General features: G+C 43.9%; 1 protein-coding gene across 5 annotated transcripts in view; it reads right to left on the bottom strand.

Moving 5' to 3' along the window:
- Positions 1 to 25673, bottom strand: part of LOC121330953 (C-Jun-amino-terminal kinase-interacting protein 3-like) — a 227200-nt gene that overhangs the window by 85024 nt on the left and 116503 nt on the right. For all 5 annotated transcript variants that reach the window (XM_041277960.1, XM_041277963.1, XM_041277964.1 and 2 more), the window contains 2 exons: positions 22591 to 22642; positions 14789 to 14937 (listed from right to left, as the gene is read on the bottom strand). In XM_041277960.1, coding sequence (XP_041133894.1) covers positions 14789 to 14937; positions 22591 to 22642 — 201 coding nt within the window. The remainder of the gene's footprint in view (positions 1 to 14788; positions 14938 to 22590; positions 22643 to 25673) is intronic.

Genomic DNA, 25673 nt, shown 5'->3' with positions numbered 1-25673 from the left:
ATCTTGAACTTACTGCGCCTCAAGAACAGATTGAGCTGTCTGAGGTTGAGAATAGGCCGTAGGCCACCATCACTTTTTGGCACCAGGAAATACCTGGAATAAAACCAGGACTCCAGATCGGAGGGGTCTACTACTTGAATAGCCCCCTTTTGTAACAGGGTCCTCACCTCTTAGGACACCACCAGGGCATCCTGAGGGTTGGAGACAGAACTCGTAACCACTCCTGAAAAAGGGGGACGGTCCTGTATGAACTGGAGCGAGTAGCCGAGCTGTATTGTAGTGAGCACCCTGCTGTCTGTGGTGCTTGATCGCCAGTAATCCAGATGGCTCCTTGTATAAGGGCCCTGGACCTGTGGCAGCAACCCCCTAGGGCTGCTGCTGAGCCCCCGACGAGTTCGTCGTTGCTCTTTGTACAAAAGGTGGTCAGCGGTGTTGGCGGCGGTGCCTCCTTTGTTTCTGCCTGCCCTTCTGGTGGGGAGCCCCCCAACCTGCAGACATTGTAGGCCGCTGAGTCTGGGGCTGTTGAGCCCTAGGACGCCAAGGCGCCATTTGCTTCCTGGCTTGAGGAGCCTTCCTGGGCAGCAAGCAAACCAGCTCTTTGGTGGATTTGCACACCTTTTGGGAGCTCAGCAAAAGAACATATGGCCCGGCGTGACCAGGGCATCCAAAAGAGAGGCCTTGTCCCCATCAGGCACTCGTGCCTGGGAGAGCCAAAGCTGTCGTCAAGCAGCTATTACTGCTTCGAGGCCTCGTCCAAGAGACTGTCCACTGTATTTGTACAGCTGCAGCAGATGGTCAGTGACCAGGTTTAGTTCCTCCAGCGTCCACTGGGGCGGCCTGTGATTCTCTGACAAACTCCATACCAGCGTTGACTGGTAAGCCACCAGGATGCTTGTGTAGTTACTCAGCCGGGTAGCTAGGGCTTGTGCCGCATAGGCCTTTTTTAACATTGCCTCAGTGACCTTGCAATGCTTGTTTGGGTAAGACATATCTTTGGAAGGGACCGCCAGAATGGATGCTGCGACAGGAGGAAAATGGCCCAGCCCCAACCCTTCCGTGTCATGTACCCAATATAACAGGTCAGCCCTGGGGACAGCCGGAGCCGTCGCAGGGTGTCACCAAGTTGATTGGACCTCATGCAGAAAATCCAGGTGGACAGGGGACAGAGGATGAGGTCAATGATGAAGACCGCCAGGGGCTTCTGCCTCTGCGCTGTCGTTTCCCTGCTCCCACCGGTGGTGTTGCCTGCCGCGGTGAGGAAGACATCTCTCTGAGAGGAGATCGAGGGAGCAAGTTCTGCAAAACATTTGCTCCTGCGCTCGACTGATTGTCAGGAAAGCAATGCACAGAAGTGATTGTGTAAAGCCTGCTGAGCATGCTCAGCACCAAGACACGGCACACATTCCTCGTGCTTATCCTCTGAAGGGATAGGCTTCTTGCAGGTTGTGCAAGCATGGAAGCCAGGCATTGTTACAGCAAGACTGATAGTAACAGGCACGGTATAAAAAACAATACAATGCTACCGTGTGCTACAGTGCACGGTGTAGTGTGGTACACTAAAAAGTACAAACCAACCTGGTGAAGGAGCATGGTACGGTATACACACTACGATACAGTGCACGGTATGGTGCACGCTACACAATACTTTGCATTGTGCGGTACGGTACGGTGCACGATACGGTACACGGGGGCACAGTAGGTTATATGGTACGGTGTGGTATGTTATAAGGGGCACGGTACAGTACACAGTACGGTTGGTACTGGCAGGGCTAAAAGCAAATCACGTGACTAAGGCAGCAATGCAGCGATGCAAGGCAAGAACCTGAGAGCACCTGCTTACAGTTTTTCTCCCACTGACAAGCCTTCATAAAACGATGCCGAAGCTGCCCGCTATTGAGGCATGGTCAGCAGAACAAAACAGATAGTCTGTGCAGCCCAAAAGCTAACACAGTGCTCTTCCTGGAGTGCAGGATTGTAAGCAATAAGCCACGCGCACAGTACCTAGAATAAAAGGGGAAAAACACAAATACAGCAATTTCAACAGCAATATATTTAACAATGTAAAATTACAATGTGTTTGTAAAAAACAAGACTAATAAAACTCCAACAGGAGTTAAGGTATAAAAGAGATATTAATTAATGTAAATAATACTGTGTTACTGATCTGCGAGTGCAGGGCAGGCAAGCCCGCTGCTACCGCAAGCCAGAAGGCCGCAAAAACAGGCTCACGGTAAAAAACACAAAACAATTATTTAACTTTTTTTTTTGCTTCAACAACTTATCCCAGAGGGACAAAACAAGCTGAAATAAAATAAGACAGGCTTATCTGACTGCTTCTGGCCGGAGATAGCGATGTTTCACTCTCTCAAGCTGAGCTCACTCTGTTGTGGAAAGGCTGAAAAATAAATGGCACTGGGCGTCGTTGTGCACATAGCTTGTCTCCTGTGGGGGTGGAGACAGGCGTACTGAAGTCGCGGGAGTAGACACGGCTTTGGTAGAAGTGTTCAGTGGAATCGGGTGTAATAGGTTAACTCATGTGTAATGGAATACATTTTGCTCTTGAAAGGGAACCTAACATTCCCTTTATCTACCGTGACAGAAATACAATGATTCTTGGTTGTAAATCTCCCTCTCGACCTGTGAGGGCACTAAGCAGTGAGAACAGATTTCCCTGGATGGGCTGGCCTGACAGTTCTTTCCCTGGATTCAAGTGAAGTCGGACAGTTAGGAATGGGGAAGGCTCCGTTGCAATAACGCATTAACCCAGAAGGGAAACGACATGGCAGCCGCAGATTGGAGAGGCTGTTGCACTCGTTTACCAAGAGGTCATGTGTGACAGCATAAAAGGGGACGGAGACTCATAATCTGTTCCTTTGCACTGGTTTGTGTAAATAAACTGAGAAGGACTTCGAGACCCCATTCCGTAGTAAAAAGCACTACTGAAAGTGTTATGTTTTGTCTTGTAATTGTCTTGTCTTGCTTTGCATATTACCAGGCAGCTAACACAGTTCCGGAGCTGTCGCCAAGGGCTAGCACTAAGCGGGAACGGCACTTCACCAATTGTCACTAAATAAACTGTATAGCCCTCCACGAGCACCACTGCATGCAACCAGGACTGGTGACCACGTTTGTATTATTTGGGTCAGACATCGTGTTTATTAGTTGGGACTGCAATCCCATTATTATTTACCCCGTGCAGTACATTGTTGTTTATTGTCCGGGGATTATTGTTTAGGTCACCAAACCTGGAATAAAAGTAATCACTTTTCCATAATGGACTACAAGGCTCTGTCGGTTTAATTACCACACTGCATCACTCCTGCACCTGTTTTCACTCAACCACTTTGCTACACTACAAAATGTAACCATTACAGAATGGATGAGTGTATCAAAGCTGTTGCAAGGGTAAGATTGCAGATGACTGGAATGCTACAAGGCTAAGCCGAGAGGCTGCCTTTAGCATTACCATAAAGAACCCCAGTAACAAGTAGCTAGGGTCAGAAAATTAAGGGGGAATCTCATCTCTATACCTGTGTTGCAAGGGTCGACTGGGAATTGCTATTGAGAATGCCTGCATCTCACTCACCCGCTTTGCGGAGGTGATAGAGCAAGAAAGTTGAAAGTTTTAAATTATAAAAATGTCAGCTCAGCTGAATGCAGGGGCTCAAATGGAGGCTTCATGAGTGCGTTAAGCACCGCATTTAGCCTCCAATGAGGAACAATGTCTTCATAGAAGGCCGAAGCCACCAAGCCTCTTTCAAAAACTGCCCTGCCAGAAAGTAAGCTCCTGGGGAGACCAAGTCACCTTAACATGGCAAGCTGAAATAGCTGCCAGATAGGCCTTTAATGTAGAGGGGGATTATTATTATGTTTATTTAGCAGAAGACTTTATACAAGGAGACTTACAAAGACTGGGGTGTGTGAACCATGCATCAGCTGCAGAGTCACTTACAACAACGTCTCACCTGAAAGACGGACAAGGAGGTTAAGTGACTTACTCAAGGTCACACGTTGAGTCTTGCAAAAAATGCAGTATTACTGCCATGGGACAAGTCGTGGGGTTGAACCCACGAAGCAGACACCACATCTGAAAGACGCCCACTTGTACCTGCACTGGGAATGTGTGGACGATGCGCTCGCATTTTGCAGGGTGTCAATAACCCTATAGACTGACCCAGATGGCTTAAATGCAGCCATTCAGGGGCCAGACCCAGAGCTTCAGGCTCGATGAGTCGGGAATGCTATAAGGTCCCCAGTGCCTGACTGAGCAGGTCACGGTGTGTCGGCAGTCTCCACATCTGGCCGCTCAGTAGGTGCAACAGGGTTGAAAGCCAGTCTCCTAGGCCAATTTGGGCCTACTAAGAGCACCTTGGCCCAGTCCTGTCTGATTTTCTACAGACACAGCGAGAGCAGGGCATGCGGTGAGAAGGCATATAACAGATACCACGGCCACTAGTTTACCAGGGCATCTATTCCCAGCGGCTCACAGTCTCCTATTCTGCTCGCCTGAAAATCTCCCAGATGAGGCTCACCACCTCTGAGTGAAGCCTCCACTATGAGCTGTGGGGGACTCCCTATGAGAGGAGATCCGCTGCCCAGTTTGTCACCCGGGCAGATGCACTGCCCGCAGTGAGAGGAGGTTCTCATGCACCTACAGCAAAAGTTTGCGGACCACACGATGAAGACTGGGCGTCCCGAGGTCATCCTGGTTGTTGATGTAAGCTACCACTGTTGTGCTGTCTGTATGGACAAGCATGTCTCCCTCGATCCATGTAAATTGCCTGCAGCTCTAAAACACTGATGTGGAGACCCTGCCAAGGGGGGGTTCCACTCACCTTGCACACCCCGGCCATTTGTTTCATCAAGAATTGACTATTGCAATGCACTTTTCTCTGGTATCCCAAAACGGGCGATTTCTCGCTTACAGCTTGTTCAGAATACAGCTGCTAGAATTCTGACTAAAACCAGGAAAAGTGAACGCATTATCCCTATTTTGGCCTATTTGCACTGGCTCCCTGTGGAGTATAGAATTGATTTTAAGATTTTGTTGTTAACTTATAAAGCTCTGAATAAATTAGCATCCAGTTATTTGCTGGAGTTACTGACCCCGTATCTTCTGAATCGCACACTGAGATCACAGGATGCGGGGCTATTGGTTACTCCTAGGGTCAACAAAATCACCACGGAAGGTAGGGGTTTTTCTTATAAAGCTCCAAAATTGCTGAATGCTCTGCCTGCATTTGTAAGGGAAGCTAGGGTCATTACAGTTTTTAAGTCAAGACTGAAAATTTAATTTAAAAAAATGTCCTTCTTATCTTAGTGGATTTTAATGTATTATTATTATTATTATTATTATTATTATTATTATTATTATTATTATTATTATTATTATTATTATTATTATTATTATTATTTATTATTATTATTATTTATTATTATTAGTAGTAGTAGTAGTAGTATGGATGGATTTGTTTGTGTACGTATATTTATCTATGTATGCATGTGCCTGTGTATATATTTATTACAGTGCTCCCTCGCTATAAGGCTCTTGGTTATAACTTGCCTCGGATATAACGCTCCTACAGCATGTCCCCCAATTACCTATACTAGTGATTCATGCAATATTTCTATAGTAAATACAGTACTGGTGTTCAAACTATAAACAACTGTATCAGAAACCATTGCGCATTTGTCATGTGATTTATTTTGATGTGCATTTATTTACTGCGGTCATAAGACAGTGTTGAAAGCTATCAACCAGTTTTGAAATGCCAGTCAAGCAGACACTTAACTTGCAATCAGATGCTTAATTTGTATAGATAGTTTCCCTGTTTCAGAGCCCACGTGACACCTAAGGGCATGCCGCCTCCAATACCCTAGAGCCCAGAGAGGGCCTCGCTCAGTTTGCAACATCAAGTCAGTAAAAACGCGCAAATATCTAACTACCTGTCCATGTAGCAGCATTGCATAACTCATCCAAGGAGGCGCCATGGGGGACTCCGTCTGTTCATACGCCAAGTGTATGGCATCTGCCACCCAGTGCGCTAGACATTGCTTCAATAGGGCTTGACCTCTAGAGCGGGACCCATAGCAGACAAACAGCTGGTTAGACTGTTTCCAGGACGCTGTCCTATCTAGGTAACAGCGCAGAGCCCGAACCAGGCAAAGCGCGTGCCGTCTATGGTCCTCCTCTGACTCGTGCAGGGGAGGTCTGAAAGTTTCCAAAACCACTGGTTGGTTAATATGGAATGATGAGACCACCTTTGGCAAAAAGACTGGGTTTGTTCTTAATGTTACCCACGAGTCGTTTCCAGTGAAAGCCATACATATGTCATCGATGGACAGCGCATGAAGCTCACTTACTCATCTGGCAGACGTAACAGCTAATACAAACGACACTTTGAGGGAAACAGGGCGCAGCTCTGCTGAGGCCATGGGCTCAAATGGGGAATGCGTAATGAACCCCAGCACCAGCTCCAGATCCTTAAGATCTTTAAGAAACTGCACTGCTAGGAAGTGTGCCCCTTATTGTGGCACACCGATATTACTGCCAAGCAGACCTTCAGAGACACTGTAGTGTCTCTACTACTGCATTTGGCAAACCTCGTCTGGATAGACGTCTCCGTTCAACGGCCAGACCCAGAGTTGAAGCTGGGCTGGGTTCGGGGGCCATAATAACTTGGCTCAGGAGGTCCTTGCATACCGGGAGCTGTCACGGTTGACCCAACAACATGTTGGAGAGGAAAGCAAACCAGGGGTGCCTCGGCCAGCAAAACCTGCACTCTCTCCACCCTGATCCTCTCTAGTGTCAGGGGTAATAGCAGTAGCGGAGGCAACGCATTCAAGAGACCCTGTGGCCAGGGGTGAGCATGGGGAATTGCACTTTATTAATTTACGTGCAGTTGTACCGCGACTCCAATTGAATGATTGATTAGCAATCGAGTCTCGGTACAGTTGCATAAAAGCAGCATGTTTTTACTCACTCAGGGTTGTTGTGGGTTTGGGAGTGGAGAACGGGGGAGAGAGAGAGAAGCGTAATTATAAATATCAATTGCTACGAGTGCTGGAAGCAACAGAACCGTACTTGTTTTGTGTAGCGTTCATCCACCCTGTTTTCTTAGTGTCTACTCGTTTTATTTGTCTATTTATTTTGGCCTCATGTGCCGTGTGCTGTTTTTGTTACAAACCTTTTATTTTCTGACTGTCTGTTCATTTATTAAATGCTGAGCGAGACCATTTGCTCAGCTCCACCAAACTCAACCTGTTTCTGGTCTGACGTCCCCCACTCCGGCCGTCTTTGTGACACCCTTCCACTGGCCTCTCATTCCCCTCCCATTCCAAACCACTCCCCAACCCAGGCTGGAGGCGTCCATAGTAACAACTTCCCTTCTGTGAGATGAGCCTAGGGGAGCGCAAATTGCGGGACACTCACACCAGCCGGTATTGATTGTGGACCGGGTGCAACCTGAATGTATTTACCCAGGCTTGAAGCGGGCGCATTGTCAGTAGCCCTAAGGGAAGGATTTGCGAGGCAGCTGCCATCAGCCCCAACAAAATTTGAAATATTCTGACTTGTAGAAGAACATTCTCTCTGAACTGGGAGAATGTGACTTCCAACTACTGAATCCTGTCTTCCGACAGTCAGGCAAGCATGCTCACAGAGTTCAGTTTGATCCCCAGGAACACTGTGGACTGAGACGGTACAAAGTTGCTCCTCTGTTGATGTATGGAGAGCCTTAACTTCGTCACATGATCTATGACCTGTCCGGTGTGTGCCTCGACGTGTGCTTTGGAACGCATGCAAACTAGCCAATCGTCCAGTTAGTTCAAGATCCAAATACCCTGCAGCCTGAGTGGAGCCAGTGCTGCATCCATGCACTTGGGAAAATTTGCAGGGCGCCAGCGAGAGGCCAAACAGCAGCATGCAGAATTCGTACACGTTGCCTTGAAAGGCGAATCGTAGATATTTTCTGTAAGCGGGACGGATCGGGACATGGAAGTAGGCGTCTTGCAGGTTGATCGATGTGAACCAGTCGCCCAGGTGGATGGCCTAAAGGATACGCTGTTTGGTCAACATATTAAACTTCCTTTGTTTGAGGAACATGTTGAGGACCCTGAGTTCCAGAAAAGGCCGGAAACCGCCGTACCTCTTGGGCACCAGGAAATACCTGGAGTTGAAGCCGCTGAGGGCATCGCTTGGGTTCCACAAGCACACAGCATTCTTCTGTTGAAGGGTGGCAGGCCTAAGTGGAATTACACAGCGTAACCATGTCTCATAGTCGATAGCACCCAGGAGTCCTAGGTGCAGCCTTGCCATGGCTTGTGTCCAGTGGTCAGTCCGGTTGTGAGGGGGGATGGTCGCAGCCGGAGCCCCTCAGGGGAGGTCTCCCTTGGGCTTGGAGGGGGCACATCTTTTTTAGGCCCCGGCCTCGGTCTCCAGCCAGAGAACCGGTTACCCCCGGCCGGCGATGGTCCCTTACTGTCGGCTCTTCCTCTACCTGCTTGCTTGGTCTGGGGTGGAGGACGGCGTTCAGGCCTAGTTGCCCCAGCAGGCTGGGAAGGCCATCTAGGGCGCTGGCGGTAAGCAGGAAGGCGCGAGAATTTGGAAGCGACCTCCGTGGCCTTGTGGGCAACCTTCTCCGTCTCTATGACCTTGGCTTGGGTTAGCCAAAGATGTCGGCAAGTGGCCAGCAGCGCTGCTAGAGACCTTCCTGATGCCTGACCTAACTCCCCCATCAGGCCCCCGTCACCGCCTGAAGCTCCCCAGCATCCATCTCGGTTGCCCGTTCCTGCAGCCTCACCGCTAGCTGTGACTGTTAGAGCACCAGATGGCCATTGCGCTTGCCTCGTACTGACAACGCCGCTGACCATATGCCTTTTTAAGCATGGCATCAGTAGTCCTGCCTGGCTTGGACGGGCAGGTAGGGTCTTTGTCCCCTCTGGTGAAGGGGGATCCTTCCACCAGCACCGTGACAGTGTCCCCAATATGAGTGAACGTGCCTAAGCCAGCTTATTGGGCTCTGGTGATGTGTAGCAGGGACTCCGCTGTTCTGGAGCCTGAGGGAGCAGACGCTGGGTTGCTCCAAGACGAGCGAACCAGCTCTATGAAGTCCTGACACAGAGGGAGGGCTTGTTGTGGGTCCCCTTTCTGTTTCAGAAAGCGGTTCCACTTCCCATCCTGTTCTGCCGGTCAGGGAACGCCCGTGGCAGCAGCTGCGCGCTGCATCAGGGCACAGAGTGGGGAAGTTGGGGCTGCCCAGTAGGTGGGGGGCAGTCCACCCTATGACTTCAGTACCTTCTCCAGCACAGTTTGCTGGGCCCACGCCATTTATGCGATCTCCTCAAAGCGCTGCTCAGCCGAGCTCTGGCGTGTCTCTGGTGATTCAGAGGGGGAGCGCCTGCGCCTACGCAGGGAAGGAGAGCGGTACCTCCACGGTGACAGTCTGCTTCCTGGCGAACGATCTAGCAAGCTGTGCCGCCTTGGTGGTATCCATCTCGCCTCCAAGGAGGGGCACCTACGCCTCCGCACTGGTGGTGGGGAAGGCGAGGGTGAACCAGGGGTATGGTGGAGCTCCCTGGTCACAGTGGCAGGTGGAGTTTCAGAGGCCCTTTAAAGAGGACCCTGGACCACAGATCTCATTCTCCCCTGCCGAGGAGAGAGAATCCGCTGGGGAGAGGGCTGCCTTCCTGCGCATGATTCTTCTGGAGAACGTCTGGCAGGGAGAGCAGTCCAACATCTGGCACAAGGAGTGAGCCCATCCGGCCGCACACTGGTCGCACTGGTGGAACCCAGCAGAGAACACTGCAGAGCGCACTGACATGGTGCGGGGCGTCGATGCCGAGCAATACACATCGTTGCTGAGCTGTCTGCGTCGGTGTCTATAGTCAGCACCAAGTAATCGGTGTCGGTGTCGAGGTGGACGCACCGATCAGTGTCGGTGCTGAAATGAGCGTGCTTGATGCCAAGCAGTTGGTGCCGAGGAAGAGCACGGCCGGCGGCGAAAATGTTCAAGCCGGTGCTGAGTCAATCAGTGTCGGGGTCGGCACAGAGGAGGATGTTCAAGCCGGTGGCTGAGTCAATCGGTGTCGGGGTCGGCACAGAGGAGGATGTTCAAGCTGCTGCTGAGTCAATCGGTGTCGGGGTTGACACAGAGGAGGATGTTCAAGCCGCTGCTGAGTCAATCGGTGTCGGGGTCAGCAAAGAGGATGTTCAAGCTGGTGCCGAGTTAAGTCGGCGTCAGGGTCGGCACCAAGGAAGAGCGCAGTCGATGCTGGGCTGATATAGCAGAGTCAATTGGCATCAAGGATAAGAGCGGCAGCGTTAGGAGAGCCAGAGGCTTGAGAGGGGTGCGTAGGCCCGAGCTGGATGGTAGCTCAGGCCAAGTCAATCGGCGTAGACGACAGCACCACGTTCATGCAGGGGGTGCTGTCCATACGAATGACACAGGTAATGATATATTCCTAAAAAAACATTACAAAAATCCTTCCCTTCCCATACTCATCCTTACGCCTTTGTTTTTATTGTATATATTGTTTTGTATTGTATATTTTCAATTGCGTACATGTATTGTGTGTATTGTTTTGTTTTAATAAAAGTGCTTTTTTAAATATATTTGTTATTGAGCAATGTATATAGACATAAGTATTACTGTATGGTATGCAATGAATGCTGTATGATAGCTACATTAAATTAATGATATCTTTATATTTGATTAATGAGATCTGGTGTGAAACAATAATTTAAACAAATCAAATAACGTTAAGAGCAAGTTCTCACACAGAGTTTCAAATAATAATCTACAAGTAAAAAGTATAACCTGTGATATGACGTTTTATCTTTCCTCAAATACAATGACTGATGAGTGGGGACTTTTATTGTAGAAATGAGGATCAGAGATTTGCACAGGATACTACATTAAATTGGAGAGCTATCTGAATTATTAGTACAGTATTTAGGGCTGTGCCCTCCCCAACCCCGCTATTAGCTACTTCTATATTTTAGAAAATATATATATAAAAAAAAAAAAGGAAAACACATTTTCAGCAGGTTACAAATAAAAAAAGGGGGGGGAGAAGGGGGAAGACATAATGCACTACTGTACTTATCTAGAAAGAAAAGTCACTTGTTTAATGTTGAATCTTCATTGTTGAGTTGGATCGGATTTTTCAATCGTTCATTTGCTTTATCTTCTTAAGAAACACCTCAGCTGCCGAAGGAGATTAAAAAATGTGAGTCTGGTCTTCGAAGGTAACATGTAGCCTTGCAGGGAATAGAAGTCCGTACTGGATATCTATGGCCCTCAGCTCTCGTTTAATTCCGTCGAATAGTCTTCGCTGTTTATATAGATCTGCCGATAGGTCCGGGGAATGATTTTCGTACATCACCCTGATCTTGTTCCTGGCAATGTACAGCACTCGTTCTTTATCTCTGAAGTTAAGAAACTTCATAATGAGAGCTCTTGGGCGAGCATTTGGAGCAGGTTTTGGTCCTGTCAGTCTATGCGCCCTTTAGATAATCAGAGGTGACGGAAAGTTTGTTGAGCGCAGAACCTCCGGTAGCCATGTCTCCAAAAAAAGTGCCACATCCTTGCCCTCCGTGCCCTCAGGGAGACGAATTAGTCTTAAATTAGATCGGCGATTACGATTTTCCAATTCGTCCACTTTTAGGATGAGAGCTGTCAGGTCTTTATCCACGCAGCCTGTTTTCGATTGTAGAGCAGTTATGTTGTCTTCAGCGTCGCTAATTCAAGTTTCGGCCTGCGTCAGCCTCCTGGAAATGCCTTTTATGTCCCCTTTAACAGAGTCCACTGCCGCACAAGCTGTTCAGTTTCAAGGACCAGTCCTCTTTCATTAAACAAAGGTCATCCAGTATTTTACCAGAGAGATGGTCCCAGCAGTTACAGTGAATAGCATCGGCATCGCTAATGATGGGCTGGCTTGTCGATGGCGAGGGAGGATCACAGGCCTCCGTCTCGATCGAGCTCTCATTTATTAAATCAGCTCTTTTTGACGTATTATTTTTAGGCATTTTTAGGAAGATAATCAAGTTGTATATCCACAGAGATCAGAATGAGATCAGCACTACTGCTAATGCAGAACATGGAGATCAGAAAGTGCTTCAACAGCCATTTGTACATGTACAGTGTTCTTTACATGGAGTTCAGTATAGTAGAGAAAATCTTTTCCCTTAAGCTCGGGGGGGGGGGGGGGGGGGGGGGGGGGGGTGGGCTTAGCCTCTGGGGAGTGGAGCCAAGGAGAACAGTTTAGGGTTAATAAGCTCTGACAACCCAGGGCAAGATCATTCTTGTTTTTATAGTAGTTGTTATCTCTGAAGTCATTACCACGACAGAGCTTTAATATAAATGCATTCATTGCTAATGTAGCTGATCCTGCGTTCTTGTGAGTGTTTTATATGAGGAAGAACTTTAATCAACACATGCTAAGTTATGCCTTACAAGGTACACACGACAAATAAAAAGACAGCACTTGTTTTACATGTGAACTAATTATATTACCATATTAAACCAAAATTAAATGAAGAATAAAACACATTTGTTGTGTTTAAAATGTGTATAATATTTTTCATGGTGCAAAATTACATATGAGCAAATTTCCAGTTACGTTAAAATTATGTGTTGGGAGTTTTGGGAGTGATGCCTGATTTTCAGAGTGTTGAGAGATAAAGCATCATTTAAAAACAATTGGGTGTAGGCTCTACAGAACAATAAAACATACTAATAAGCTTTGGGTAAAACTGTTACACATCACATCCATTAAAAAAATCAGTTTTCAGAACATTTCTGCAGTATATGTCCACTAATACTGCCAAACCCTTAAGGTGCAATTCAGTAAGTCTTTCGGCACTAAAGTGTTACACTAGCCTAGGGTAATTAAATAAACAGTATCCATATTGGAAAAAATGAAAACAGCCATAAATATACACATAGTATATTACATCAGTTTATTGCTATGTTACACAGGCCTTCAGTGTTGAAATAGTTCAAACTAAATAATTTGCTAACGGATCATTGACGCAAACTGTGCTACCATGCTGTCCCTGGAATTAAAAAAACAGACCCAAGTTCTCTGTTTCTGCATTTCAGCTGAGATGCAATTTACTGCTACTGCTGTCACTTTAAAACAAGAAAAGTATACAAGAATAATTTTATGTGATTTTCCTCTTATTTGACTTTACTCTTATAGGTATCCGTATTCACATTTTTTGTAATTCCTCTCATTTGAACTCATTCTCATCCATTCATCGTACTCACTACATGCTCATACTCTTACATGAAACTATTTGCTGTATTCTCAATTTTTTGCTCTTATTTAAATGTTATGTTTTGCTACTGATTTTATTGTACTTTATAATTACTTTTATCTGTAATGTGATATTCTGAAATGTGATATTTTGTAATGTGATACTTTGTACTGTGATATATTGTAACAATTGTAAGTCACCCTGAATAAGGGCATCTGCTAAGAAATAAATAATAATAACAATAATAAGAATGGTTATCTACTGGTAGAATACATTACACACATATTGGTTACACATCTGATGAGCTAAATATGTAAGTTCATATATTAAAACAGAACACAAACCTGAAAAAAAACAAACTCATAAAAGTAAACTGATTTATATGAATTCTTACCATCGTGTCCAAATCATTTATTTATTTACATCCCAAAGAAAGTTTTTTCACTCCGGTCTCACAGCCTAATGCTCACCCTTGGCTAACTTTCACCCCTGTGAATTTTAGCCTAAGCTAATTCTTCTCACACCCATGCATTTTAGCTTAGACTAATTCTCACTCCTAATTGAATTCTCATTACAGGGTGAGGATTAGCCTAGGCAAAAAATCATGGGGATGAGAATCAGCCTCAGCAAAAAATCACAGGGGTGAGGATCAGCCTCAGCAAAAAATCACGGGGGTGAGAATTAGCATAGGCAAAAAATCACAGGATGAGAATCTGCCTAGGCAAAAAATCACGGGGTGAGAATCAGCCTAGGCAAAAAGTCACGGAGCTAAGAATAAGCCTAGGCAAAACAATCATGGGGATCAGAATTAGCCTAGGCAAAAAACCATAGGGTGAGAATTACCCGGGTGGTGAGCATTAGGATGTGACACCTGTCACATAATTCGGAGAGAGAAAAAGTACTGGTCTCTCTCTTGCTAGCCTGTAATTATAATTATTTGGCAAAAACAAGTTGATTAAACGATTGTCATGTGGATTGATGGGCTTAAAAAAAAAAAGTGGGGTGGCTTAAGCCCCCTTAAGCCTTATGGCAGAACTGCCCCTGTTCCTGCTGTTGGCCAGCCTTGACCACAAAAAGTATCTAAGACTAAAAAGCCTATTTTTAACTGTAACTGCAATTGGTTACATTTTTCTATCAATAAAATAAGATACTGTAACTAGTTACAATATAGTTCCAGGGAGGCAAACAAGACTGCTATTGCATAGCAGTTTCACCTATTCCATGTTTTACTATGAGTTTCATTAGCCACAGTGTACAGGTAACAAGCTAAGGTGTGTCTTAGTAAACTCATACCAAAACCAGGAATGGATCAAAATGCTATTCAGTGTGAGTTATATTTCCTTCCCTGTGTTCAAGTAACTTGTAACTGTAACAGATAACTTTTTAAAATTACTTTTAACTTCCATAATTCTGCTCTTTGGTCAATTACTGGACATAAAGTTCTGGATGTTTCAAATTGATGGACATTCCCAATGTGTTTGTAACTGTAGTAAGATACACTAAGCTGCCCCTCTGCTCTCTACTCACCTGATCATCTCAGTCCATCGCACAGCCTCCTGCAGCTCCATCAGCCTCTCCTTGTACTGGTTCCTCTCCATGAGCACGCGAGCCATCTCTATCCGAGTGAAGCGCCGCCGCTGGGTCATGGCCACGTCATCCTGCAGTGGAGAAGAGTACTGCAGAAAGAGAGATGGACAAGGAGAGAGACGGAGAGAGACAGTCAGGAAGACAAGGAGAGGCAGGAAGAGAGAGAGAGACAGACAGAGATAGAAAGTGAGAGAGCCAGGGACATGCATACACACAAAGATAGGAGAGAGTCAGTGCGAGAGCCAGGGACACACGCGAACACACACAGAAAATAGGAGGCAGTCAGTGAGAGAGCAAGGGACACGCACACACACAGAAGGACGAGGCACACATTTACAACAATGCTATGTTTTTCCATTGACACTCATCAAGTGTAGAATTACTCACATAATTATACTCTTAAACTCTTTGAGCACAGTGGTACTTATGTGATATACAGATAGTTTACAGGTCTACAATTTTGAGTGGAGTTATCGTTCCTATATTGATACTTATTTCATTTATTTATTAAAGAAAGTTATGCAACACCCAATGCCCCCGTGTGAAAAAGTAATCACCCCCTTAGACTCAATAACTGGTTACGCCACCTTTAGCAGCAATAACTGCAACCAAGTGCTTCCTGTAGTTATTGATCAGTCTCTCACTACGCCGTGGAAGAATTCTGGCCCACTCCTTCATGTAGAACTGCTTCAACTTAGTGACATTTGTGGGGTTTCGAGCATAAACTGCTTGTTTCAGGTCCTGCCACAACATTTCAATGGGGTTTAGGTCTGGACTTTGACTAGGCCATTCCAAAACTTTACATTTCATATTCTTCAATCATTCTGATGTAGACATGCTTGTGTGTTTCGGATCATTGTCTTGCTGCATGACCCAGCTGCGCTTCAGCTTCAGCTCATGGACAGATGGCCTGACATTCTCCTGTAGAATTCTCTGATACAGAGCAGAATTCGTGGTTCCTTCTATGACGGCAAGTCATCCAGGTCCTGATGAAGCAAAGCATCCCCAAATCATGACACTACCACCACCATGCTTGACCATTGGTATGAGGTTCTTACTGTGGAATGCAGTGTTTGGTTTTCGCCAGACATAATGGGGCCCATGTTGACCAAAAAGTTCCACTTTTGACTCATATGTCCATAGAACATTGTTCCAGAACATTGTTCCTCCAGGTGCTTTTTGGCAAACTTGAGATGAGCATTCATCTTCTTCTTAGTGAGCAGTGGTTTCCGCCTTGCTACTCTGCCATGAATCCCATTTTTGCCCAGTGTCTTTATGATAGTGGACTCATGAACAGTGACCTTAGCCGAGGCAAGAGAGAGGCCTGCTGATCCCTGGATGTTGTTCTAGGATTCTTTGTGACTTCCTGGATGATTTTACGCCTTGCTCTTGGAGAAATTTTGGCAGGACAGCCACTCCTGGGAAGAAAATCAGACAGGGGGCAAATACTTTTTCACGGCACTGTATACATACAGTGTCTACAGTAAGTATTCACCCCCCCTTGGCTGTTTTCAGTTTGTTGTGTTACAACCTGAAATCTTGATGCATTTAAATGGGATTTTTTTTTCTTTGATTTACACAACCTACTCAATACTTTGCAGAGGCAAGAGAATTTTTATTGTGAAACAGCAGTTAATGAAAAATAAAAAAACTGAAAGGTATTAGTTAGAGTTCACGTCACTAAGTCAATACTTGGTAGAACCACCTTTGGCAGCCATTACAGTTGTGAGTCTTTTGAGGTACGTCTCTACCAGGTTTGCACATCTGGATCATGCAATATTCGCCCATTCTTCTTGGCAAAATCAAGTTGGATGGGGATCGTTGGAGGACAGCAATCTTCAAGTCTTACCACAGATTCTCAGTCGGATTCAAGTCCAGGCTTTGACTGGATCACTCTAGGACATTCACGCTCTTGTTTTTAAGCCACTACAGTGTCGCTTTGGCTGTGTGCTTGGGGTCATTGTCCTGCTGAAAAGTGAATCTCCCTCCCAGTCTTGAGTCTTCTGCAGACTGAAGCAGGTTTTCCGCAAGGATTTTATTTAGGGATGCTTTTTCATTGACAAGCTCCCACTCCCTGTCAATGAAAAAGCATCCCCATAACATGATGCTGCCACCACCATGCTTCACAGTAGGGATGGTGTTACCTGGGTGATATGCTGTGTTGGGTTTGTGCCAGACATAACGCTTTGCATTTAGGCCAAAAAGCTCAATTTTTGTTTCATCGAACCACAGAATCTTTTGCCACAACTTTTCAGAGTCTCCCACATGCCTTTTTGCAAATTCCAAGCAGGATTTTACGTGGGCTTTTTTCAGAAATGGCTTCCTTCATCTTGCCGTTTCTTGTTAGTAGCATTGCTCCCAAGATTTGTGGAGTAGCTTCTTGAAGGATCCCAGGGTGTCAGCTTCAACAACATTACTGGACAGTTGATTCCAGACCATCACAATTCTCTGTGGAAGTGTCTCCTAGGTCTGTTCAGAAGTTGTCATTGACCTCTTGGTGGCTTCTCTGACCAATGCCCTTCTTACCCGGCTGCTCAGTTTGGGAGGATTTGGCCTGCTCTAAGCAGATTCTGGGTGGTGCCGTATACCTTCCACTTCTTAATTGATCGACTTGACTGTGCTCCAAGGGATATTCAATGCATTTGAAATCTTTTTATACCCCTCCCCAGATCTGTGCCTTTCCACAACTTTATCCCAGAGTTGTTTTGAAAGCTCCTTGGTCTTCATTGTAGTATCTTTGCTTTGAATGCACTACCCAACTGTGGGACCTTCCAATTTCATTAGACAGGTGTATTTAATCTGAAATCATGCGTGAACCACTTTTATTGCACACAGATGTGTCTGCCCAGTTCTAACTTATTAGTGTGAATTCTTTGAAGGCAACATTGTTTGCCACTGAGCTTATTTGTGGAGTCTCATAGCAAAGGGCTTGATACCAGAATCTAATCATTAATGTAGATTAGGAATAGCAGAGGACCTAATACTGATCCCTGTGGTACACCACTGGTTACCACACTCCATTCTGAGGTTTTTCCTCTAATCAGTACTTTCTGTTTTCTACATGTTAACCACCCCCTAATACCCCATGTACTTTTTTTGTTTCCTTGAATCCCTACTGCGTTCCAGTTTTGAGAATTAATCTTTTGTGCGGGACTTTGTCAAAAGCTTTCTGGAAATCTAAATAAACCATATCATATGCTTTGCAATTATCCATTGTCGATGTTCCATTATCAATTTCCTCAAAAAAATCAAGCAAGTTAGTTAGATCACACGATCTCCCTTTCCTAAAACCATGTTGACTGTCTCCCAGTACTCTGTTACCATATAGGTAATTTTCCATTTTGGATCTTATCATAGTTTCCATAAGTTTGCATATAATAGAAGTCAGGCTTACTGGTCTGTAGTTACCTGGACCTAGTCTCCTTGCCACTCTTCATTAAGGCTAGATTTGTGGAGTACCTCAGCTATTGCTAAGACATGGACAGTTACTCCCATCTCAGCCATGGAACGCTGTAGGTCTTTCAGAGTTGTCATTGACCTCTTGATGGCTTCTCTGATTAATGCCCTTCTTACCCGGCTACTCAGTTTGGGAGGACGGCCTGCTCTAAGCAGATTCTGGGTGGTGCCATACACCTTCCCATCTGACTTACCTTACAAGAGAATAAATGTATTTAAATCTTCCCCAAATCTGTGCTCCAACTTTATCCCGGATATTCAATGTACTTCTGAATGCACTATCCAATTTTTAAATCTTCCCCTCCCCTGATCTGTGCCTTTCCACAACTTTATCCCAGAGTTGTTTTGAAAGCTTATTTAGTCTTCATCATAGCATATTTGGGGTGAATGCACCACCCAACTGTGGAACCTTAGACAGGTGTATTTAATCTGAAATCATGTGAACCACTTTTATTGCACACAGAGGTTTGTCTTCATTTAACTGAGCGTTAAATCCCTCACATTAATCGTTTCAAACCCCACTTGTAATAGTTACAAGTCCATTTTTTTTTTTTACTTTTGGTGTCCCCCCCCCCCCCCATTTTTTCAAACATTGAAAGTGTTGAGTAGGTTGTGTAAATCAAAGTTTTAAAAAATCCCTGTTAAATGCATCAAGATTTCAGGTTGTAACACAACATACTGTGAAAACGTCCAAGGGGGGTGAATACTTCCTATAGGCACTGTATGCTGCTCCTCAGAGTCTGTAACAGTTGTGCCCGCCCCCAAGGGCATATAGAGACTGCATACACAGATCTCATCTGCTTTTTTCCTTCAAGCCTGCTGCAATCATAGACCCAGCAACCATGACCCTATTCGATAAGCCACCACGGTAGTGTTGTCTGTCCGGACATGCACATGTCTCCCTTGAACCTCTAATAAAAAATTCTGCAAGTCCAGACATACTGCCTGCAGCTCCAAAATATTTATGTGGAGACCCTGCCAAGGGGACACGCACACACATACACATACACACACTGAGTGTGTTTAGTGTACATTCAAAATACTCTACTAGTCACTTTTAAAAGACTGAGATCATGTTAACAATCTACTTATACGTTCAAAACAACACACTACGTAGTTTCAAAACACGCTCAAAACACTCTTTTCAGCTAAAGCTAACTGAATTAACCAACATAACAATTTACTAATAGAAACTGTAGCTATACAACCATACTGTATATCAAAAAAAGGAGAGTTGAAATCACTTGTTTTACAATCTTTTTTTTTTAAAAGATGAACAGTTAGCCTTCTTTCAACTGGCACAAAGCCTCACATTGTCAAGGGATTACAATTTCTTATGCAATACAATATATTTAGAATATGTTATCTTGTTTAATAAAACTTTTTTTTGTGAACAAAAAATAAATGTATAATTAATATTAGAACAAATACTGCTTGTTATTAACATACTAAAACATATCTCCTATACATACTGATGGAACATGTCTCACCTTTGTCTATTTTTTTGCATACTTTGTGTTTGAATATTAGCTGGCCATCTGTAATGAAAAAAAGCTGGCATAGTCTCCGAAAATTATCCTTTCCTTCAAGGTTCCCTTTAAGTGTATATTTGGTATTTCCCATTTGATAAATAACTGCATATTTCTTGAAAGCTGGGCTCTCTTTTTTTATGTTACACACACACACACACAGTGGTTTGCAGAAGTATTCACATTTTGTTGGCACCTGAGCGTACTCCACGACACTTTCAAATTAGACTTTATATGTAGAAGCTAAACTATTCCACATTGATAAAGTTAAAAAAATGTACATAGAATATAAATAAGTAAGATTTACAGAAAAAACAGATTAATCTCAGTTGCATAAGCATTCAACCTCTTTGCTGTTGCAGCCCTAAATCAACTCAGGTGCAAATGATTTGTTTGAAAAGTCAAAAAATGAAATGGTTTTAGCCTGTGTGTACTCAAAGTGGTTTAACTTGTAGATAATTTCACTTAGGTAAATAAAGACTTTCAACCTGCAGCTCATATTGTGATCTAACAAAGCAACCATGAAGACCAACGAGCTTTAGAAACAAGTCACGGATGAAGTGGTAGAGAGGCACAGAGCAGGAGAAGGGTACAAGAAAATTTCAAAGGCGCTGATTATCCCTCTCAGCACAGTGAAGTCCATCACTAAGAAGTGGAAGATGCATCATACCACCCAGACACTACCCAGATCAGGTCACTCTCCCAAACTGAGCAGCCGGGCAAGCAGGAAACTGGTTCGACATGTCTCTGACGCCAACAATGATCTTGAGAGATCTGCAAAGTTCTGTGTCTGAGATGGGAGTCAGTGTTCACACATCAACAATAAGCTGGTCCCTACACAAAGCTGGCCTGTATGGACGGGTGGCAAAAAAGAAGCCATTACTCAAAAAGCCTCATCTTAAAGCACATATGGAGTTTGCGAAAAAGCATGTAGATGATACTGCAGACGTGGAGAAAGGTTTTGTGGTCAGACGAAAAATTGAACTTATCGGTCTAAATTCCAAGCGTTACGTCTGGCGCAAGCCCAACACTGCACATCACCCAGTCAACAGCATCCCAACTGTCAAGCATGGTGGTGGAAGCATCATGTCATGGGGATGCTTCTCTTCAGCAGTGACTGGGAAGCTTGTCAGGATAGAGGGGAGAATGGATGGTGCAAAGTACAGGCAAATCCTTGAGGTAAACCTGTTTGAGTCAACTAAGACTCTGAAACTGGGGAGGAAATTCACATTTAAGCAGGACAATGACCCAAAGCAGAAAGCCAAAGCCACACTGGAGTGGTTGAACAAGAAGAGAATTAATGTTCTTGAGTGACCCAGTCAAGGTCCTGAATTGAATCCAATCAAAAATTTATGACGAGACTTGAAGATTGCAGTCCATTGATGATCCCCAACAAATTTATCAGAACTAGAGCAATTTTCCCGCGAAGAATAGGCAAAAATGTCACCATCCTAGCAAAGCCAGTAGAGACCTATCCAAAAACATTCATACCAGTAATTGTTGCAGAAGGTGCTTCTACCAAGTACTGACTACAGGGCTGAATACTTATGCAACCAGTAAATTTCATTTTGTACATTTTCTTTGCATATAACAGTGTTCAGTTTAACCACTACAGCTTTGAATACAAAGTTTGTTTGAAAAACTGTGCACAGATTATTTGTAATTCAACAAAATGTGACATTATTGGTAGGGGGTGAATACTTCTGCAAACCACTGTATGTATTAGTATTAAATTGTTTATTGACATGCTTGTGTTAGAGGAGAGTGTTTTTGGCAAAACACAGTTGACAAAATAAATGGCACACGGGCCAAAACAAAAGGCTACACAAAAACTCACAAAACATAAACAGACAGGATGAGACAATCCTTCGCTTCTCACATAAGGTACATTTTTACACTTTTTACTGACGCTAGCACCACCCACACACTCTCATTCACACAGTCACAGATAGCTCCTACCCACCCCAGAGCGCTACACTGCCTCCCAGGTGACATACACTCAAACGAGGGCAAACACAGAACGGCTTCAATAATTTAAGAATTATACAACACAACAATAAATGCAATTACGAACAATAACCAAAGCAGGTGTGCGCCTTACATTTCACTGCTGACACCAGTGTAGCGAGCATGGGAGTAACTGATGCACACACCAAGGCTCCTTCAGGTACAATGCAGGTTTTTTATTGCTAGCTACAGCAGCTTGCACCATCCACACAGTCACAGACAACCCCTACCCACCCCAGAGCGCTACACTGACCCCCAGCTGGCGTACATCAGACTGCAGCGGAGAGTCAGTCCTGCCGTGGTTGGATATAGTTATCGTTATATAGTATGGGCTGAACAACTACTAATTCGAATAGTCGAATAGATCGACTAGTTGCCTCTTTACAAAAATATGAATAAATCATGTACTTGATAATATCTGGTGCTCTATTTATTAACGCACTTAGCTGTTTGTGGAAACTGCTTTAAAAAACTATTAATGTTCTAAAATGTACTTCATGTACTTTAATACTAAGTATTATTTTTTGCATTACCTCTCTGCTTTTAGCATACCAGAGGAGAATACTTTGTGTTTTACAAGGGGTGTATATTATTCAAGGGGTGTGCATTATACAAGGGGTGTTAAATTAAACTACCCAGTTATGCAAGCAATGCACTGGGAGCGTGTTATATTTTGAAGATTACAGTACAGACAGACAGCACCCAGACAAGAAGGCTAACTGAAGTCAACATGGAAAGTTTTCCACTTACGTCCTCCACACCATCATCCTTGGACTCAGCACCCAGAGCTTCTGCCTTCACCCTGAGACACAAACACACACACAGCGTGAGCAAAGGGGATGCAGAAAACACAGAGGCCTGCTTCATTCATCACCACTAAACAGGCAGACATTGGGACTATGCAGAATAATGGAAACAGAATAGACATGGCTTTCGTATTCATTTCATACCTTATATTAATCCAGTAATTATAGCTTACAAAATTCTATAAATCATACCTGTTACGCACTTCCAGCAGCTACATTAGTCTCTAATACGCAGATTTGAAAGAAATACATGTTAAAGCAATTTTTATTATTTTAAAGCATGATATCTGGTACTACTTTAGCTTAACCATCCTCTTATGATTTGACAAACACTTGTTTTATTGACTGTAAACTTTTTTCCCCCCTATAACATTGTATGGCTTTTCCTAGTTTGGGGTCACAGACTTTTAAACAGGAAATAATAACTGTGATCTTGTACATTAACATAATGCCTCAGGTCATTACTGTGGAAACATTGTCCTGTTGTGGACAGCAGATCGCTGCTCCACTGGAGGTGCAAAGTACCGCTTCCGCTAATTCCAGGATCTCAGAAATCCTAAACCTTTAGGCCTAGTGAGGCGCTAAGAACAAGGCTTCCTTCTCTTATTCACTACATAAATATAGACGACGAGTATGCCTACATATGCCAGTCGACAAAGAAATGAATTGGATTGTGTGCCATGGCTGCTCCCCGCTGAAAACTGGAGCAGTTAAAGTGGCAGATGGTGTTCTGTTGTGTGAGAAAAGGGCTCCTCTTGTAAACTAGTATTTGAATACGCCCTGTAGCACATCTGGCAGATCTGTTACTCATGGGGTACCCTGTGTACCGAGTATATCTGGGATGCTATTGTTGAGACCAGCAAGTAGGTTGTCGGGATTGTGATGCCTATTGATTGAAGTATGCCCTCGTTTTAACGGGCGAATGGTTTTCAATGCACAGCCAATTGCTGGAAGTATTAGTGAAGGTGTTAGTTGTGTTAACTACTTCTCTGATAATTCTGCTCCTTGAAAGTTGCCACATTGTGGTTCCTGTTGTAGCTACCAAAGAAGGCTTGACTTTGATGAAAATTGGGAAGTTAAAAGAAAAAAGGGAGACCCCTATGCATGTCACCAACTCCTTCTTACCAAGGAGCTTACTGCTGCCATTGTCCAGAAACTGCTGAAATAATCGTGCTGTTGGCCTGGACCCTCTCTAGAAGAGGCTTGACAGCTGAAGGCTCATGGCTTACCTTTTCAAAGGGAAGTAGAATCATTAATGCCTAAAAGGCAACTGTTTTGTTAAGACCAGAAGCGCCGGAACTACCTAGAAGTGCCAAACCGGTCATTTTAACTGGTAGCTTTTTAAACAGCTGTAATATGATAGTATAAAACTCAAAAGTTTTTTATTCATGAACATCAAATCAAACATCTGCATCACAGAAACACCATATTTAAATGGAAAACAAAACTTTTTTTTTTTCTTTTTCCCCAAAAGTAGCAGTACAAAACAAAAAAAAACTTAAATAAAACATAAATAAAATAAACATTTCATTGGTAACTATTTTGTAACAGGTCTCTTGACATACAAAATTGTATAAACATTTTATTTGTTTGTAAAAATAACAACAGAGGGTCTTTTTTTCAAAAATAGTATATAATGCACTACTTCAAAACATAAATAACTATAATAATACAATAAACTATTAACATAACATATTTATTTAGCCTACATACCTGGCAGCTTTCTAACCTGTACAGTCCACTCACAATACACGCTTCTCCACTTTCCCTGAGCATTTACCCACACTGCCCTTCCACAACGGACGCAGACATCCATACAGTTTGTTGTTGTTGCATTTTGCAACCTGGCGCTGTGACCTCTTGCGTGTGGGTACAGCGGCTGCAGCACTGCCAGAAAGGGCATCTGTCTCTGCCCTTTTCTGCTCCATTTGTGCTTGCTGAAGTGCCATGGCTAACTCTCCATCGCTAAGGAAGTCCCTCCTGTTGCAGTTTTCCCTGGTACATTCCTTGTACAAAACATATGCATTGATGGCTGCCAGGTCCAAAATATTATAAAATACAGCCACAGGCCATGACGAGATCCGCCTTTGACTGAATACTGTCGTGCCATTTGGTCCAGCACACCCACACGAACTTTGTGACATTGCAGTATTTCACTGTCTCAGGTTTTTTTTTTTGTTATCGGTTCCGATCGCCACTGTTTTGTGCATAGAGCTGAGAAGGAACCTGCAATGCTATACACAGGTGGGTACCTATGACTCAGAGAGGCGTGTTTTTCAAGCACTCAAAGAATGTAGACGCCACTTGATTACGCGACTGGTTGTATTGAAAAGGACAGGCAGGATTATAGGCTGTATTTGATAAATAAATATGTATTAAAATAACCAGTTAAAATGAACAGTTTTGGTGCTTCCAGGTAAACGTACTTATAATTATCAATTTCTTGTGAATATGCGTGTCAAAACGGCGTCAGTATATCTAGTACTACATTAGGTTAACATGTAGAAAACAGAAAGTACTGATTAGAGGAGAAACATCAAAATGGAGCTAGGTAACTAGAGGAGTACCACAGGGATCAGTATTAGGTCCTCTGCTATTCCTAATCTACATTAATGATTTAGATTCTGGTATAGTAAGCAAACTTGTTAAATTTGCAGATGATACAAAAATAGTGCCAAACACTGTTGCAGCAGCAAAGGTCATTCAAAGTGATCTCGATAAGATTCAGAACGGGGCAGACACATGGCAAATGACATTTAATACAGAAAAGTGTAAGGTACTGCACGTAGGCAATACAAATGTGCATTATAAATATCATATGGGAGATACTGAAATTGAAGAAGGAATCTATGAAAAAGACCTAGGAGTTTATGTTGACCCAGAAATGTCTTCATCTAGACAATGTGGGGAAGCTATAAAAAAGGCCAACAAGATATATTGGATATATTGTGAAAAGTGTTGAATTTAAATCAAGGGAAGTAATGTTAAAACTGTACAAAGCATTAGTAAAACCTCATCTTGAATATT

The sequence above is a fragment of the Polyodon spathula genome, chromosome 18 (genome assembly GCF_017654505.1).
Source record: "Polyodon spathula isolate WHYD16114869_AA chromosome 18, ASM1765450v1, whole genome shotgun sequence".
Lineage (NCBI taxonomy): Eukaryota > Metazoa > Chordata > Actinopteri > Acipenseriformes > Polyodontidae > Polyodon > Polyodon spathula.
This window is presented reverse-complemented; position numbering and strand designations above follow the sequence as displayed.